The sequence below is a fragment of the Fusarium verticillioides genome, chromosome 3 (assembly GCF_000149555.1).
Source record: "Fusarium verticillioides 7600 chromosome 3, whole genome shotgun sequence".
NCBI lineage: Eukaryota > Fungi > Ascomycota > Sordariomycetes > Hypocreales > Nectriaceae > Fusarium > Fusarium verticillioides.
In genome coordinates this window covers 4,607,524-4,625,355 of record NC_031677.1, presented here as the reverse complement: position 1 = coordinate 4,625,355, position 17,832 = coordinate 4,607,524, and the positions used below count along the sequence as shown (strand labels likewise).

The 17,832-nt window shown below is 49.2% G+C and overlaps 7 protein-coding genes across 7 annotated transcripts; 5 read left to right on the top strand and 2 right to left on the bottom strand.

Annotated features, from left to right (window-relative positions):
- Positions 1-530: 530 nt before the first annotated feature.
- Positions 531-2,648, top strand: FVEG_05795 (hypothetical protein; the record flags this gene model as incomplete). Its single annotated transcript, XM_018894028.1, has 5 exons — positions 531-541; positions 637-682; positions 761-883; positions 972-2,316; positions 2,380-2,648. The coding sequence occupies 5 exons, from the start codon at positions 531-533 to the stop codon at positions 2,646-2,648; spliced, it is 1,794 nt and encodes a 597-aa protein (XP_018751000.1).
- A 682-nt stretch (positions 2,649-3,330) lies between these two features.
- On the top strand, positions 3,331-4,953 carry FVEG_05794 (NAD-dependent aldehyde dehydrogenase; the record flags this gene model as incomplete). Its single annotated transcript, XM_018894027.1, has 3 exons — positions 3,331-3,845; positions 3,908-4,301; positions 4,360-4,953. 3 exons carry the CDS (start codon positions 3,331-3,333, stop codon positions 4,951-4,953), a joined length of 1,503 nt encoding a protein of 500 aa, XP_018750999.1.
- A 1,762-nt stretch (positions 4,954-6,715) lies between these two features.
- On the top strand, positions 6,716-9,116 carry FVEG_05793 (hypothetical protein; the record flags this gene model as incomplete). Its single annotated transcript, XM_018894026.1, has 3 exons — positions 6,716-7,005; positions 7,051-8,089; positions 8,148-9,116. 3 exons carry the CDS (start codon positions 6,716-6,718, stop codon positions 9,114-9,116), a joined length of 2,298 nt encoding a protein of 765 aa, XP_018750998.1.
- Positions 9,117-9,137: 21 nt separating this feature from the next.
- On the bottom strand, positions 9,138-9,950 carry FVEG_15727 (3-octaprenyl-4-hydroxybenzoate carboxy-lyase UbiX; the record flags this gene model as incomplete). The annotated part of the gene is made up of 1 exon (XM_018904920.1): positions 9,138-9,950. One exon carries the CDS (start codon positions 9,948-9,950, stop codon positions 9,138-9,140), a length of 813 nt encoding a protein of 270 aa, XP_018750997.1.
- Positions 9,951-10,551: 601 nt separating this feature from the next.
- On the top strand, positions 10,552-12,155 carry FVEG_05792 (hypothetical protein; the record flags this gene model as incomplete). Its single annotated transcript, XM_018894025.1, has 2 exons — positions 10,552-11,556; positions 11,616-12,155. The coding sequence occupies 2 exons, from the start codon at positions 10,552-10,554 to the stop codon at positions 12,153-12,155; spliced, it is 1,545 nt and encodes a 514-aa protein (XP_018750996.1).
- A 463-nt stretch (positions 12,156-12,618) lies between these two features.
- On the bottom strand, positions 12,619-14,208 carry FVEG_05791 (hypothetical protein; the record flags this gene model as incomplete). The annotated part of the gene is made up of 3 exons (XM_018894024.1): positions 12,619-12,762; positions 12,822-13,088; positions 13,150-14,208. The coding sequence occupies 3 exons, from the start codon at positions 14,206-14,208 to the stop codon at positions 12,619-12,621; spliced, it is 1,470 nt and encodes a 489-aa protein (XP_018750995.1).
- Positions 14,209-14,880: 672 nt separating this feature from the next.
- Positions 14,881-16,466, top strand: FVEG_05790 (hypothetical protein; the record flags this gene model as incomplete). Its single annotated transcript, XM_018894023.1, has 3 exons — positions 14,881-15,007; positions 15,072-16,250; positions 16,303-16,466. The coding sequence occupies 3 exons, from the start codon at positions 14,881-14,883 to the stop codon at positions 16,464-16,466; spliced, it is 1,470 nt and encodes a 489-aa protein (XP_018750994.1).
- Between the last annotated feature and the right edge of the window lie 1,366 nt (positions 16,467-17,832).

The window sequence follows — 17,832 nt, the reverse complement described above, 5'->3', positions numbered from 1 at the left end:
GAGACAATGGAGATTAAAAGGTACTTTACCATACAACGGAGACAATGACGCTGGCGTAAAATCTTACAGCAAGAGGGGAATCCGATATACCAGCAGACTGCATGTGCAATCTCGACCGACCTTCAGAGGACGCCGATACCAGCAGTGAGAACCGATTGGCGACGCCTAACAAGGCCTAGTCTAGCACAATAGAAAATCATACATCAATACGCGCAAAAGTAGGAACGGAAAAGACATTGGTTCCAGACTTCGGAAGCTAGCCGTAGTGCTACTTCGAGTCGGTGGGGTTGACGGCTCAAAGCCATCACAGCCCGGACCGGAAGATTTCCTCTAGACACGTCCCTCTCTAGGGCTATCCATTCACCTTACTACTTGGGGTAATAGATGCCGACTAGACACCAAAACACCATGTTTCATTATATACAACTGCCACCTGTAGTCCATGCTGTTTGCAAGTGCCAGCTGTAGTTAACCTCCACTTGTCGTCATCCTACCACTTGCATCATATCTTTCTCTCATTCCGTCCAACCATGGCACGCCTGTACGTATCACTTGGGCTATCGCTGATATTGTTTCCAGACCTGCTTTTTATCACCAGTAGAGTATGACCATTGTGGCTGACCCATTGTGTTATAGAACAACCTATTCTGCGTCTTTTGCCTTCTTTGAAGCCCTTTACGAGGTAAGACATTACTGTGTCGGCACTATTTACAATGCCTCAGGCAATAAACAATAGATTGATTGAGTTGCTGTGCTGTAGGCTGGTGTTCGCTATGTCTTTGCCAACCTCGGATCAGACCATCCAGCCATCATGGAGGCGCTTGCAAAGGCGAGAGAGCTAGACGACGTCAAGTTCCCCACGGTTATCACATGTCCCCATGAGGTACGTCTTACCACTCCTGCCTAGAGACTTGCATTTCCGTGCAGTTCCTCATCTGAGAAATAGGTTCGTTCTAACTCTTTGATGTTAGTTCGTGGCTATGTCAATGGCTGATGGATTCGCCCGTGTCACTGGCACGCCTCAATGTGTGCTTGTACATGTTGATGTCGGCACCCAGATGCTGGGATGTGCCATGCATAACGCCTCCTGCTCTCGTACTCCAGTCTTCGTCTTTGCTGGACTCTCCCCATTCACCCTCGAGGGTGAGATGAGGGGTTCACGCACTGAGCATATCCATTGGCTACAGGATGCGCACGACCAGAGAGCTATTGTTGCTCAGTATTGCCGCTATGCTGGAGAGTTCAAGACGGGCAAGAACATCAAGCAGCTGACCAGCCGGGCTCTCCAGTTTGCCACAAGTGATGTTCCTGGCCCTGTCTACATGGTCGGTGCGCGAGAAGTCATGGAAGAAGACATCCCTGCCTACTCTCTGAAGCAGGAGGAATGGCAGCCTGTTGTACCTGCTGCTATTCCACAGACAGAGCTAGAGATCATCATCAAGACCCTGGCTGAGGCAGAATCGCCACTGATTCTGGTCGGGTACTCTGGTCGCAATCCTTCCACAGTACCAGAGCTTGTCACGCTCGTTGAAAGCATTCCTGGAGTCCGAGTTCTCGATGCCATGGGCAGTTCGCTGTCTTTCCCCTTTGGCCATCGCGCATCAGTCGGTGTCCGCATTGGAGGGCATCCGGCTATCGAGACGGCCGACGTTATCCTAATTCTCGACTGCGACGTGACTTGGATCCCTACCAAATGCAAGCCGCGAGAGGATGCCAAAATCCTCCACATTGACCTGGATCCGCTCAAGTCCAATATGCCCCTGTACTACATTCCTGCTACTCGACGTTATCGTGCTGACGTTGGTGTTGCCCTCAAGCAACTCAACGAATATGTGCGCACGAGTGATAAGTACTCCAAATTAACCAGTCAGGAGCCATACATCTCGCGCTGGAGTAAGTTGGCTGAAGAGCATAAAGAACTCCTCGACCAGGCCGCAAAAGCTGCTGCTCGTCCCGAAGACACGACCTCATCTCCAAGCACATCTTATCTCTGCGCGCAGCTACGACGACTGTGCCCCAAGGATACCATCTGGTGTCACGAGACTATCACTAACGCGCCTTTCATCCATGAGCAGCTGCAGGTCGATGAGCCTGGTCATATCCTCGGAAACGGTGGAGGTGGTCTTGGTTGGTCTGGCGGTGCCAGCTTAGGCGTCAAACTGGCCTCTGACTATCTAGCTGGTGGAGAGGGTAAAGGCAACTTTGTCACTCAGATTGTGGGCGACGGCACGTATTTGTTTGGAGTCCCAGGCACAGTATACTGGGTCGCCAGCAGATATAGGATTGCCACTCTCACAATAGTGTTGAGCAATAAAGGTAAGCACATGATTAAGGAGTATAATATGACTAGAACATTTTCTGACAATGAGGTCATTATAGGATGGAACGCTCCTCGCGTCTCGATGGAGCTTATCCACCCGACGGGCTACGGATCCAGGATTAACAACAAAGACCTCAACATCTCATTCGATCCAACGCCTGACTTTTCGGGCATTGCGAAAGCGGCGTCTGGCAACAAGGCATGGGCTGCCGTCATTGACTCCGTCGATGATCTAGATAGACTATTGCCTGCGGCTGTGCAGCAGGTCAAGAGTGGTGTTTCTGCTATTTTAGAGGTTCGCCTCAAAGGATCGTGGGATAAGCCATAGACGATATCATTCAGTGAATTTGTGCCCAACTAAATAAAGAATGTCTTTGTTCAATCTTCGAAGTTCAACCCCTACGCAAATATGATGGTCTTCAAGCCAAGACATGAGAATTAGTTTGCCTGAACTTCCCAAAATGCTTTCTAGTCACTATCGATGTCTGTGTCTCAATGTCACGATTCATTCCACTTGTTATGCCAGCTCTGATAGTCCCACGCAGGAAGCAATTAGCATTGAGGACCACAGATGTCACACTTAGCCTGCAGCATGCGTCAAGAGCCGGAGCCAAGTTCATTTCCCTCAACAACGACATCCAGAGATGGCTGCCCGCCTGATACTAGACAAGACCGCTGAGATAGGAAGGCATCTCTTACCGGCTAAATTCCGAACTCTGTGCCGCTCTGAGATGTCTGGGGTAGCTCACGCTAACTCATGCCGTTTCTCCGTCCTGTATTCCGATACGCTAACGTAGGATCCTACCGGCCTACACCAGGGATCGGAGCTGCACCGCGCATTTAGCAATCGCCATGAATAATCACATGTGAGCAAGACCTTTATGGCTGTTTGCGTATGACGGTTCTCCACTTCATATTACCTGAGCGAATTTGCCAGTCAAGTAAATGAAATTGACGTCAATTTTGACAAGTGCTTCAGCAGAGCCATTTTTACCTGTAATTCACACATCATGAATCGCTTCATTACCTCAGGGCGCATGATGCGCAGAGCCAGGTCCCCCTTGTCACGAAACTTCTCCACCAGCAAAACCATTCCTCTCATTATCAACGGCAAGGATGTCGTAACAGACAAGACTTTCCAAGCCATAAGCCCAATCAACAACGAAGTAATCTGGAACTGTTCTGCCGTTTCGCAAAATCACATCGATGAAGCCGTCTCTACTGCAAACGCGGCGTTTCCTGCCTGGTCCAAGACCAAGCCCTCTCACCGACGCGATATCTTCCTGTCGGCTGCCAACATCATGGAGAAGCGGAGAGAAGAGCTGCTACACTATCTACACCAGGAGATGGGAGCAGGCGTTGATTTCCAGAATTTCATTCTTGGCCTCGCCATTGAGGGTTTGAAGGATACTGCTGGAAGAATTGCTGGTGCTGTTACTGGTAGTGTTCCAGAGTCTATCCATGAAGGAATGCGCGCCATGATACTCAAAAGGCCGTATGGTGTGAACCTCGGTATTGCGCCATGGTAAGCACGCACCTCATCTGTTTTCGGGCATGAGAATTCCGACTGAACTGACTCTCGTGCAGGAACGCACCGTTTCACCTTGGTCTACGTTCCATTACGTTTCCCCTGGCCACTGGCAACACAGCCATTCTCAAGGGAGCAGAACTAACGCCAGCCTGCTACTGGGCCATCGCTGATATATTGCGCGAGGCTGGTCTCCCTGACGGCTGTCTTAACCTTGTGTTCCACCGGGTGCAGGAGGCTCCTGGTGTGATAGAGAGTCTTGTCAGTCATCCTGACATGAAGAAAATCAACTTTACTGGAAGTAGCGGTGTTGGTGCTATCATCTCATCTATTGCTGGCAAGCACTTGAAGCCAGTGGTCATGGAGCTTGGTGGTAAGGCCAGTTCTATTGTATTGAAGGATGCAGATCTAACCAAGGCTGCCGAAAACTGTGCACGAGGTGCCTTTTTCAACGTGGGTTATAATCCTCAATATCCTCCATGTCTTGCCAGGCTACTAATCCCAATTCAAGGCTGGCCAAGTTTGCATGGCTACAGAACGCATCTTGGTGCACTCCTCCATCGCCACTGAGTTCCAAAACGTCCTGGCCAAAACAGTCAACGCAATGTTTGGGTCTCAGGAGAACACTCCAGTTCTTATCACATCTGCTGCCGCCAAGAAGAACAGGGCTCTTGTCGATGATGCCATCTCTAAGGGTGCGAAGCCTCTGAATATGTTCAGCACGGACCTAGATGCCAATACTGTCGATACCAAGATGCGCCCCGTTGTGCTTACCAACATGTCAACATCGATGGACTTGTATCGCCAGGAGTCGTTTGGGCCAAGCGTCTCGTGGTTCACTTTTGACACAGAGGACGAGGCTATCAAACTAGCTAATGATACTGACTACGGCCTTTCAGCATCGATCTACACTGAAAACCTGGGAACCGCGTTCCGTGTCGCTGAGCAGCTGGACTCGGGCGCAGTGCATATCAATTCTATGACGGTGCATGATGAGTTCGCCCTGCCACATGGAGGTGTTAAGAAGAGTGGTTTTGGTCGGTTCAACGGGTATCAAGGGTTGGATGAGTTTTTGTACTGCAAGACAGTAACTTGGATGGAGTAGGACAACTGAGGAAGCGCAGCATGATCAATACAGCTCTTGAAACATACTACTGCCGAGTCCCCCGACTATGCACCCTGCCTTGGGATGTGATGATCCGCGAGAAGGGTGACAGGCGATGGTAGTTGTGACAAATAAATCGCAATAAACGGAGTCTGAGTCTTGACCTGAGTTTTCGAGAGTCGTGTCATTCATTACCTGTGTTCGCAGCCTAAAGCTTAACCTTATAGGCCGCCGTCATCTACAGAGTATAGTTCGAGAGTCATGTTGTTAGCCGAGATGAGATGGCTGACGTGAAATGAACGTAATAACTACGATAAGATAAGCATCGTTCAATCCATTCGGACTATGGATTTCCCGAGACTCGACAGTCACTAAGTGTGCTATTTTTAGTATTACTTTACCTTAGCTTACCCTATAGTTTCTCCCGCACCTACGATTTCAGTAGATAGTGTTATAATATATTATCTATAAAAAACAGTATCTATTAAAGCGATCTCCTAATTTATTCATGTCCTGATCTTGCAAGCAGATACTAAGGACTGGACACAATGAACACATAGGTCACTGAAGTCATTAACAAGAGTATGCCTGTATATACTTCGGAAAATAGCCGATTATGAACCGAACGCATTAGCCGTAAACACTGTGCCCAGCGACTCGTGATAAAAACTATAATAGTGACAAATATCTAAATCTCTGCTTTACTATCTACGTAGTCAAATGACCATTCTCCTCACTTTTCTCCCGCTCCTGTCTTCAGTTCCTCATCGACATTGTCTTGCCTCGCCAAGCTCGCGTAAAGCCAAGCGCGTTCCGGTCGGAACAGGGCAATCTTCGCTTCCTCAATACCCCACTAGTTTCCGATATCGTTCCGGCCTTTGACCCTTGAGATTTGGCGACAGTGTGGGGCTCCAATTCCGTAGCTTGAAACCGGGTTCTCCACACCCTGATTATCAATCTCCTCAATCTGCACGAGTAAACAAGGTGCATAGATATGAGCGGCACCGGTAGATAGCCCTTTAGCTCGTTATCATCATGTTGGAATATGCGTAGCAGGAGAGATAGGAGATTATATCCATCCTCATCAAATTGGTGAATGGGTTTGGCTAGTATTTGCCTAAAAGGGCATTCGAGTTGGCTCTTCTGCCAAGTCACAAGACCAGACGCAGATGAATGCCCATTTTGACTCAATGCGGCTCGGCTATTCTCGTCGCCCTGAACTTTGTTTATCTCTGAGGGGTCACATCCTATCGATTAAGTCTCAACCATTGGTCTCTGATTAGTTATCTGAGTCGCGCAGCGTGGCATCCCTTATCTTCACCCCTTGTCTCCCCCAGCCAGCCAAGGTCAGTAGGTTTGAGTGCCACTTTTTCCCCGCGTTTTGGTATTTTAGTGTAGAGTACGAGTGCCAATGTTATCGCTTGTTAGTGCTCCAGTTGCAAGTCCACTTTTGTTGCCGCTGAATATTGCCAGTTCTGCCAATGGTCATACAGCATCATAGGTAGCGTAGTAATGTTCGAGACCCCTGTGAGATGTACTCCGTGTGAAGTTTCGTATCTAAGGGTCTATGAGGAGCAGCCAAACTCACCTTGGTATAAAGATCGCTTGCAATGCAATTATCTTGCTTGCGCCGCTGTTTGCCGTGTCTAATTCTGAGCAGGCTCTGTGACCTGATTCCCTTTCCCCGAATATCAACCTACTTTGTCTCGTTTACAACTAACCAATCATTCCCGTGACTTGCTGCCATTGCTCTCAAACCAACATGAGTCAAAACCAGTCTGCCAAGCGGTTAGCAGCTTCAAAAGGCGAAACCGAAAGCACAGGCAAGAAGAGAGTGCGATATGCCACACGAGCATGCGACGCATGCCGTAAGCGCAAGGGCCGATGCAGCGGCAGATATCCCTGCGAACACTGCGTCGGTCGCAATCAGCAGTGCGTGTATACCCTGCCAACCAATGATTGGCGCGATGCGAACCCAGCTCAGCTGCAGGATGACCAGATGAGGCGGCAGCTTGAGCCGCAACTTTCGCAAGAACAGCAATACAATGACACGTAAGAGAAATTTATGAAATTAAAAGATTTAGGCTAATTTTGCAGCAGAACTCAGACGGCATCGCTAGGAAGTCTCTTGGCAAATCTCCAACAACAAGTTGAATCTCTGGCAGCACAAGTGAGGCAAAACAATACAGACAAAAACATGCCTCCTCAGTCTCTTTACACGGCATCGAGCCAGGCGATGGTAGATCCGGATCTTCCAATGTCTCAGTCTTTAATGACACCTCCTGTCGTCGGGACCAAGGAAGCTCGCCGGAACAGCAAGTTCTACGGGCCAACAAGCCCAGATTACAGCTTCAATCTCGCACAAAGCAAGTTATTGAACCATGCCGCTTCCAAGGCTGAGAAACCACTTCCTGTCAGCATCGAAGAGAACCAATCTGATGATGAAGATGTGGAGATCGATCAATTTGGGAACCTTAACCGACCTACTCAGCTGCAGATATCGTCATTGCCGCGACAGCAGAGGTTACTTCTATTTAGAAATATCCTTAGCTCCAGGGAGGTCAACTCCCTTCTTATTGTTTTCCAAGAGACGATATGCGAGTATCATCCTATTGTCGATGCCCCATCGCTCGTCAAAACGGTCGAATACTGGTACTCCAAGCAAACCTCATCGAATAACTGTATTCTATCAGCTGCAGATGAGGAAGATCTCATTATCGCCAATCTTGCTATTGCCGTGGCTCTTTGTGTAGAGTCCACGCTACCTGGATCAGAGTCATTGAGAATTACCGAGACTCTCTACCTGAGTTGCAAGGACCTAATCAATGCCAAGATTGTCTCGCCAATGCCAACCATCAAGCATATAGTGACCATACTTTTAGTAGGACTTCTTCACTACTATAAGAACATGCCCCGGTATGCCTGGCGCATGTGTGGACTTGCTGGTCGGACCTTTATGGAGTCTGGCTTGCATAACAACGACGTGTTACGACATGTTGTGAAAACTGAAGCCGATCTTGAAGAACACGCTGTCATTGTCAGCACAATTCAGGTTCTCGACCGGCAATGGAGCGCATCTACAGGATTGCCGACGAACTTTAGTAACTGGGAATTTGACACTGAGTTGCGACAAAGGGTGAATAACCATTCCTCTTGGACACTTAGATTGGCTGACTAACTAATGTGGCCTGTAGCTCAAAAACCCGTACCTCATGGCCATGACAGCCTTCACTGCCATCAGCGACAAATTCAGCGAGCCCATAATACGAGGCGCTAAAGGAACCTTGTGTGAAGATAATGACGACTTTGAATTTATGAACTTTCAAATCGAGCAATGGCGAAAGAAGTCGGTGGGCAAATTCGACTTTGGACCATTGCAGACCATGGAACATGCAAATGCGACGATTCCTCCAGCATGGGCCATACTCCTACATCTTCGTGCCCACGCCGTTCGTGGAATTCTCCTTCGACCCTTCTTCTTCCCCAACGTGCCAAGTGACGTCAGTCAACGTAGCATTGAGCCGGGTATTGAGTTGGTGAACTGCATCGTTGAAACGCTGACGCGACTTAATCGGTACACTGATGTCTATCAGAAACAACACCCGCCATTTCAGCATATCCTCGCTGCTGGCTGTGCGTTATTGTTCCTCATGCTGGCATATATTCAAGGGAATCGTGACAGCGTCAACGATGCTCTACCTAGCAATTTCTTCAAACAGGCAAAAAAGAACTTCGAGAACGCCTACTTGCTGTCGAGTACATACAGCAAATCCTCAAGAGCTGCGAGGAGATTGCAAAGACGTCTTGGAGGCATGAGGGACTTACTAGTGCAAATGGGTGTTGTACGTCCGGATGAGTATCCCACGCAAGAAGGTCAAAATCAACCGTCCACAGGCACGATCATGGTAGCTCAGAACCTACAGCAAAACGGGAATGCATCGGTTAACATCCCCACATCGCAAGACGCTCAGTCAATGCGGCTTTCGAGGGCAACTGAGGAACTGCTCGACTCAGCATTCTTGGATATGGAGAACGATTTACCGTTTGCTATTAACTCACCAGCTTCTTCTGACTCGATGCCCTGGTTCGGATCTGGTCAGTTTCCAATGTCTATGGACAAATGGCCTACTCTTAGTCCCGGTTCACTTCTATGGCAGTCTTGAACAAGTATATTATGAATAGAATTAGGCATGAGATGCTATGTTAGCCTGCACTGGTCTCACTACTGACTTGTTCTTCTTGAACCCGTCCCATCTCTCAAATCCATCCGTGTGAATTCCCATCAAGTCCAACATGCGCCCCACGCTCTGGTCAACCACATCCTCCAGACTGCCAGGGTTTGTGTAGAACGCAGGAACAGGCGGAAATATGATAGCCCCAGCTCTCCGTAGGAATAGCATGTTGTCCAAGTGGACATCACTCAACGGTGTCTCTCGCACAGCCATGAGTAATCGCCTATTCTCCTTCAAGGTCACATCCGCCGCCCGGGAGATGAGATCATCGCAGTAGCCGCTTCTTATAGCTGCTAGTGTCTTCATACTGCAGGGCACAATGACCATACCGTCATGTTGGAATGAACCTGATGCGATGGGGGCTGAAACGTCTCTTGCAGTGTAATTGGCGTATGCTAGTGAACGGATCTGCTCTTCAGTCATGGTCGTCTCGTACTTGAGAGTCGCTAGCGCCCATTTACTAATGACAACATGCGTCTCTATGCCAAGTTGACGCAGAAGTCGCAGCAAAGCGATGGCGTATGGTGCTCCTGTGGCCCCGGTGATCCCTACAACAATGCGACGAGGGGGAGATGGCACCTGATGAATAGAGGATGAGGCGAAAGCTGGTGGTGGGTTCAGGTGCTTGCTTGGAACAGTAAAACTGCGTCTGGATGTTTGCTTTGGTTGAGGGAAAAGAGGGTTCTGGCGTTGACACTGTAATCCACGATCAGATAATAACTTTGAAGGCGACTGAATGCGCCGGAGCTGAGCAGGCTTTCTCATATCAAGATTGGAATTGCGATATATGGAGTAGTGGCGGTTACTCCAAAAAAGGCAGTGTGATCAAGATTGACTTGCATTGGAGACCGTCAGGAGCTGTTGACAACTATGTATGGCATGGCAATCGAGAAACTGTACTAAAGGCGTTTTGATTCCGCAAACTTTCGCCCCACGTGGCGATGCAAGGTGCTTCGAATTGGAAGGCCGAAATTCTGTGAAGGCCACAGAAGTATGCTGATGCATTGAGTCAGCCGCTGGCGTTCTCAATTCCATTGGCACACTGGCTCGCTAGCGTTTGGCATCGTCGGAGGATTCCGCAGGGCCCCGAACTCGTTCCTAAATTAGCGTCCGACCGCTAGATGTCAGTGGTAAACATCCGCTGTAACTGGACCATTCACGACCTTATACTGGAAGTGACGGCAATGTTCTTCAAATGGATGATAATGTTGCCAATTGACGTAACTGGATGCTTCTAAACGATTGAGTATCCCAATGCCAAACTTTCCATCTGAGCGCAATGCTACAAGCACTGAGTAAGCTGCGTCTGCTATCCCCAAGAGTCCTAACCAGCACCTTAATGGAGCGAGGACGCATTTCTGACACTATGCCATTCCGCAAAAGATACAGCACCTCTCAGGGACCAGACCCCCAAGAGGCGCAACTCGACTACCGCAAGTTTCTAGACATGCTACGCCACGACAACGATTTGGTCGAAATCAACACTGAAGTCGACCCTCATTTAGAACTCGGTGCGATTATCCGACGTGTTAGTGAAGTCAACGACAAAGCCCCTCTCTTCAATAACATCAAAGGTGCGCGTGACGGTCTGTGGCGTGTCGCGGGCAACGCAGCTAGTCTTCGGCCGAACGAGAAAGACAGATATGGCCGAATAGCTAGGAGTCTTGGATTGGAGCCTACTGCCAGTTGGAAGGAGATATGCGACAGATGGCAATCGGGTAAGAGGGCTAAAGTCCTGCCTCCGAATGTGCTCCCATCTGGCCCATGCAAGGACAACAAGATTATGGGAGACAAGGTTGATCTTACCACTCTACCAGTACCTTATCTTCACACTGGTGATGGTGGCAAGTACATCCAAACGTACGGTGTACATGTCCTCCAAATGCCTGATGGAAGTTGGACGAACTGGTCTATCTTTCGCGGAATGGTCTACGATAAGAATCGTATTGTCTGTCTTGTCGGAGGCGGCCAGCACAATTCTATGATCCGTGATGCCTGGTTGGCTGCGGGCAAAACGGAAGTTCCCTGGGCCTTGGCCTTTGGCATTCCCCCAGCTGCGTCATTGGCTGCTGCCATGCCGGTACCAGAGGGTGTTTCCGAAGCTGAATACGTTGGCGCATTAGTCGGCAAGCCGCTTGATCTCGTCAAATGCGAGCTTAATGATCTCCTTGTCCCTGCCAACTCTGAAATTGTCTTCGAGGGCACGTTCTCGCTGACTGACAAGGCGTATGAAGGTCCCTTTGAGGATTATATGGGGGTGATCTTCGAGGGGGATCAAAGAATGCAGCCTTTGTTTACTGTTGACGCCATCACATATCGCAATGATGCCATTATGCCTGTGTCTGTCCCGGGCCGTATCACAGATGAATCGGTGAGGCACTTCCCTTCAGCCTCATTCCGTATGACTATACTAATTGAAGACACCCACAGCACACAACAGCAGCGCTTGCATCTGCTGAACTTCTCGAGCTGTTACAGCGTGAAGGACTTCCCATCAAGGAAGCCAACTGTCCCCTCGAGACATACGCCACTTGGTGTGCGCTTCAAGTTGATGCAGAGAAACTGGGTGACTTGAAAACTAGTTCGGCCGAGCTATGTGAGAGGATAGGTGACCTTGCATTCAAGGACAAGAGCTGCATGCTTGTCAACCGTATCATCTTAGTTGGCGATGATGTTGACGTTTTTGACTGGAACGATGTCATGTGGGCTGTAGTCACTCGATGTCGCCCTGGTAAGGACGAGATTTTGTTCGAGGAGGTTAGAGGCCATCCAATTACGCCGTACATGTCTCACGGGCCACACGGCAATCCAACTCAAGGCGGTAAGGTTATTTCAGACTGCTTGATGCCAATTGAGTACCAGGGAAAGAGGAACTTTAGGGAATGTAGCTTCAATAAGTCGTACCCGGAGGAAATAAAGAACAAGGTTCGGGCAGGATGGGAGGGGATGGGCTTCACCGTGCAGTCATAAGATAAGGGTCTTGGTAGAGCATCTTGGAAATATAGAGATGTGATTGCATTTTTACCAGCTTATGTGGCGAGATCATGAGAACATTTGCAAGGCCCGGTCAAATCAGTTGTAACTCCAAGAGCATCACGAAACCCGGATGGCGGCGTGTGAAATATGAATGTCGACATATTCAGGATTCCCTAACAGTGATGCGTAATGACCAATGAAGGCACGCCGCAAAGGAGTGTTGCATTATTTGGTGCCTGCATGTAAGTTGCACGTATGGCAATGTTGCGATTAACGCTAAATAATGCATTTATGGCTTATTCACATATGATGATGTCACATTACTGCCACCTGAGTCTCACAATCACATTCACCATACGCAGCCGTGTAGGCCCAACTTCTGAATGGGCGTAAACTTAGAGAAATCACACCTTTATTGTAACAGGCTATACTAAATCACCTCTCCATAGTCTACACTCTACAGTCTTGACTTGTTTTGTAGCTTGTTAATCTTCTCCGACGTCTTGACAAAGGCCTTGTAGGTAGGAAACAGCTCCTTGGGGTCGTATTTCTCACGAATACGAAGGAACTTGGCCAACGCAGTATCACTCATGACCTTGGACTATAGGAAGAGAACAACACGTCAGTAAATAATTGGGCCGCGGGATTGGCTCTACTCACATTGGCATCTTCACAGTTGACATCGATATCGGTGATGTACTGGCCCACAGCAACAGGGAACGCCTGTCTGTAATAGTCACGCATGGGCTGCATGATGGCGGGCTCTAGCTTGGGGTCGGTCCAGCCAGTGAGTGTTGAGATGTACAGGTCTTGAGGCAGACTCAAGCAGGCGTCATCTTCATCTGGCTTGATGTCGCAGTGGCAGATGAAGACAGAAGAGACACGAGTCGGCAGCTTGAGCATGGCAGGTCGGATGCCTTCAAGAAGCTGCAGTTGGACAAGGATGGTTAGTGTCACGTACCACGTTCGCTTCTGGAGATAGACTTACTCGGGCCAGGGGGACGTCTGGGTCATTCATAATACTGTTGATAGACCACCGCTCTTGACCAGCGTTACCCAGGAAAGTACGCTTACGGGCAAACACCTCTTCAAATGTTCGAACCTGGACAGGCTTTGACTCGATGAGATAGTCAGCAATCTCAGGTGTGATCCTATCATATGCGCTGAGTAGAGTGCGGGCTTCTCTTTGCGTATCGGTATAGCAAAGATTGTTCAGAGTGAGAACAAGCGTCGCATCAGGAGGAACGTCGTCCGTGGTGTAAGCCGGATCATACTTCTCACGGTAGTCGATCGTCAAGTTCAGATCAGTGCCATACTTGGGAGTATCTCGGCCACGCTCAATGGCCCAACTCATCAGGGCCATGTAGTTGTCATCATTGATCACAAACTTGAGAGTCTTCTCCCACATGGTTGATCTCTCAATTGTGCGACCCCAGAAACGTGTGACGACAGCGAAGAAGCCCATGCCACTACCACGGGCTGCCCAGAAGAGATCTTGGTTCTCGGTACGGCTGGCAATGAGCGTGCGGCCATCAGGAACAACCATTTCGATCTTGGTGATCCATGTTTGGTTCGTCGCGCCCCAGCCTCGAACAAACCAGCCTTGACCGCCAGCTAGCATGAAGCCTGCGGACCCAACAGTGGGAGCATGACCGTGGGGGAAGAAGCGGTTGACTTCCTTTAGCTTGGCAGCCAGTTCCTCGACACGAGAGGAGGGACCGAAGCAGATCTCCTTGGTGACTGGGTCATAGTCGATGCGGCGGTTCAGGTTGACCGCATCGATGAGGATGCCACCGTGCCAAAGGGCAGGGAAATGGAAGATGTGGCCCGAAGATCGAACGCCAATAGGTACACCAAGCTCAGTTGCGCGTGCAAGAGCCTTGGCCACTTCAGCAGGTGTCTCGGGAATGTGAATCTCAGCAGGAAAGCGCTCAATCTTGTGGGCAGTGGGATTCATTCGTCGGCATTTCTCGTAATCAGGGTCCCCTTGAACCAAGATTTTCTTGGAGTATTTGGGGGTAGTGGTATAGTAGCGATCGTCTGACATGATGCTTGATTTGTGTGGTGACAAGATTGGATGAATTATGACTGGAGTAGGGACTATGATGCTGTAGATGGATACTCGACATTAGAGTTAGCGACAGCAACATTTGTATTGAACTGTCTCAACTGCTTCCCATGTTTTACTCCGTGAACCGTTGATCTCAAACCCCGCATCGTATCATCCCCTTGATCCGCTACAAGATATTCCACTTCGGAAGCTACATTGGGGTTTTCCATGGCCAGTTAGAAGCCGTCGGAACATTCCTAATGCAAGTCTCCCTGCACCACAAGAATCAATTCCGCTAGTATTCATCAATGAATTCTGCATCGGAGGAAAACTGCGAAGGGAAAGTCATGCGCATTGACACGGGTAGACTACGCACCGCAACAGTTGTTCAGCACTACGCTACGGACTGCGATAGTGGCCCCCTGGCACGGCGGTGCACCGCGCAAGAGCCGAGTTTGAAGAGCACCAACCATCAGGAGCTCATCACCAGGAATGGCCAAAAAAAGACTTGAGTGCGCCAAAGGAGTGATGGGTATTACGCATAGGCCATAATCTGTGACTTGGTACACCGACTCTCAATCCCTCCTGCGACCAGCAATAGCAAAGACCAAAGACGCTCCAAGACACTGACCCGCCAAGCTATAGCAATCTCAATCCAACACAATTATAATGGCTAAGAAAGTAAGCGTTGTGGAAATACGCCAACATGGGACACAAGAGGATCTCTGGATCGTCGTCAATGGAGAGGTATACGACATGACCGAGTTTGCGCCTGAACATCCTGGTGGGGAAGAGAGTAAGCCTACTATCGCAACCTCTTTGTCACAGTCGTGGGACTACTAACCTTTTGACCCCATCAGTCATCTATCAGCACGCTGGCCGAGATGCCTCCATGTCGTACAACGAGATACATTCCTCGTCGTTGATCAAGAAATCTTTACCTACAACCTGTCACATAGGCACGTTGGATACGACGACAATCGATGCGGCATGGAAAGATCAGGAGAATGATGATGCAAATTCCGATGCTGACACTCCTGTCGATATCGTATCCGAACACAAGTCCAAGCCCGATCTGAGTGAAATCATCAACCTCCACGACTTCGAGCGAGCAGCGGAAAAATTCCTCGCCACTAAACCTTGGGCAGTCATTCACACTGGCTCCAACGACAACATCACGCGCGATGCAAATAATACATTTCTCAATCGAATTTGGCTACGACCGGAGATAATGAGAAAAGTTGGGAAGATAAATACTCGTCAGACATTATTCGGATGTGACCTCTCAGTCCCCATCTACATTTCGCCCACAGGAGGTTCGAAGCTCGGAGGCGCTGAAGGCGAGATTACACTGGCGCGGGCAGCAGCAAAAGCAGGCATAGTCCAATGCTTCGCCACTCCGTCATCATATCCACATCTAGAGATCTTGGAAGCTACGGAGAAGCACGCGTTCTTCCAGCTGTATGTCAACAAAGACCGATCAAAATCCAAGGCCGCCATTCGGGACGCTATCGCCACCGGTAAGATCAAGGCTCTCTTTGTAACGGTGGACGTTCCAGTGATTTCGAAGCGGGAAGAGGATGAGCGAGCGTCGTCAACTTCGGGTCCTGGACAGGCGAGAGACAAGAAAGGGGCAGGGTTTGCGCGACTTGCTTCCTCTTTCATTGACCCAAACGTTTGTTGGGACGACATCCAGTGGCTACGTAGCATTCTCGGAAGCATACCAATCGTTGTAAAGGGTATACAGCGAGCATCGGATGCACAGATGGCTTTGGCTGTAGGCTGCGACGGTATCGTCATCAGTAATCATGGCGGACGGGCTGCTGATGGTGTAGCCCCTGCTATTCTAACACTTTTAGAAGTGAACAGGATCTGTCCAGAAGTGTTTCAAAGTATGAAAGTCCTTATTGATGGAGGGTTTAGACGGGGATCCGACGTTGTCAAAGCCATATGTCTTGGCGCTTCAGCAGTCGGTTTTGGCCGCCCGCTTTTGTATTCACTTGGCTATGGCCAAGAAGGAGTTGAGCATGCAATCAACAGTATGTCCCCCACCCTGACTCATCCAACCACCAAAGCTTACTCGTGTTCCAGTTATCAAGGATGAAATAGAGACCGCAATGAGGCTTTGCGGAATTTCAGACTTGATGCGGGACGCTCACCCTGGTTATGTGAACACAAGAGACCTGGATCATCTCGTCCCTGGGCCACAAGACGATCTTCCAAGTAGACGTCTTCTACCAGAGAGCAAATTGTAGTTACTTGCTATTTTGGAGTTCGATAGTACAACATGTTCTTGGTATCTCACCTATGGTGTTCCTGAGATCCTTGCCAAGCAGCGCCACTCAACCGAGCCTGATGTCTACAGCACCAACGGTTCCGCTTACCACAGTGGACTCCGTTAGCTGGGTCCTAAGGTTGAATTGGTCAGTCGTCATGGGATTGATGTTTAAGTTGTGTGCTAGAAGTGTTATTTGCAGTTGAAAGTTCGGATAGACCGAACCGATCTCTGTAAGAGAGGCTCCGATTGCGTGTGTAAATAAGAATGATAGAATATTGCCACGACTGTGATTTGACTAACTAAGGTTCGATCTATCCGACATCTGGTGGTAAGTAGTTATTAGTGCAACCGTTCGCGCTTTGGAACCGTCAAGACTGATGACATATATAGGTCAGTATCACTGGGTCACCGCTTGATTTCCCGAACGTGGCAGAAAGATAGCTTCCTGGATGACTGGGTAGATATACTTTGGCGGCCAGGTTGTTTTACTTGCGTTGGCTGGCTTCTATTCAAGCTTCATAATCCAAGGTTTCATCTCCCTCGGCAATCCATCCTATCCACCTGAGAGATGGCACGCCACCCCTTATTTATATCCGCATCTTGATTTACTGTGCAATGCTGAATATCATCGGCGAGGAAGTCCTTCCAACGGCTAATTTTATCTCTGGTATGCTCACCACGCCCCCCCTCCTTTCTCATCTTGGCTACACAGGCTCTAACAACATCAGGTGCTCTCCATATCTTTGAATTTCTTGCTGTACTAATCACTCTGGGTTTCATTTCCAAGAAGAGCACCTCAGGATATGTCTTCAGCATGACGTTCAATTATAGGAATTGGAGCGATGGCGTTGCTTGGATAGTTGGCATGACCAGTCCCTTCTCTCCATTCTTAGGCTACGATGGCGCTTGCCATATGGCTGAAGAACTTCTGCATCCTCGCCGCAATGTGCCTCTCGCGATGGTTAGAAGATCGCCATCAACTGTGCAATGGGCGTTGGGTATCTCACAATGTTGCTTTTTTCGGCGGGATCACTTGAGCGCATCCTTGCTACCCCCTCCAGATTTCCCTTCATTCAGATTTACTACGACGCGACTCACTCAGTGGTCGGTACTACATTCATGGTTCTGGTGTTGGCACTGACAGCAATTGCCGCTGCTGCCGCAGGCATGACTTTTGCTTCTCGGACTTGTGGGCTTTTGCGCGAGACGACGTCACTCCTTTCCACTCATGGATCGGTCATATTCAGCCTAGGCTTAAGATCCCAGTCAAAGCAGTTCTTGTGGTCTTTGTGCTCGATTTGCTACTTGGTTTCCCGTACTTGGTCAACCCCACGGCGTCGAAC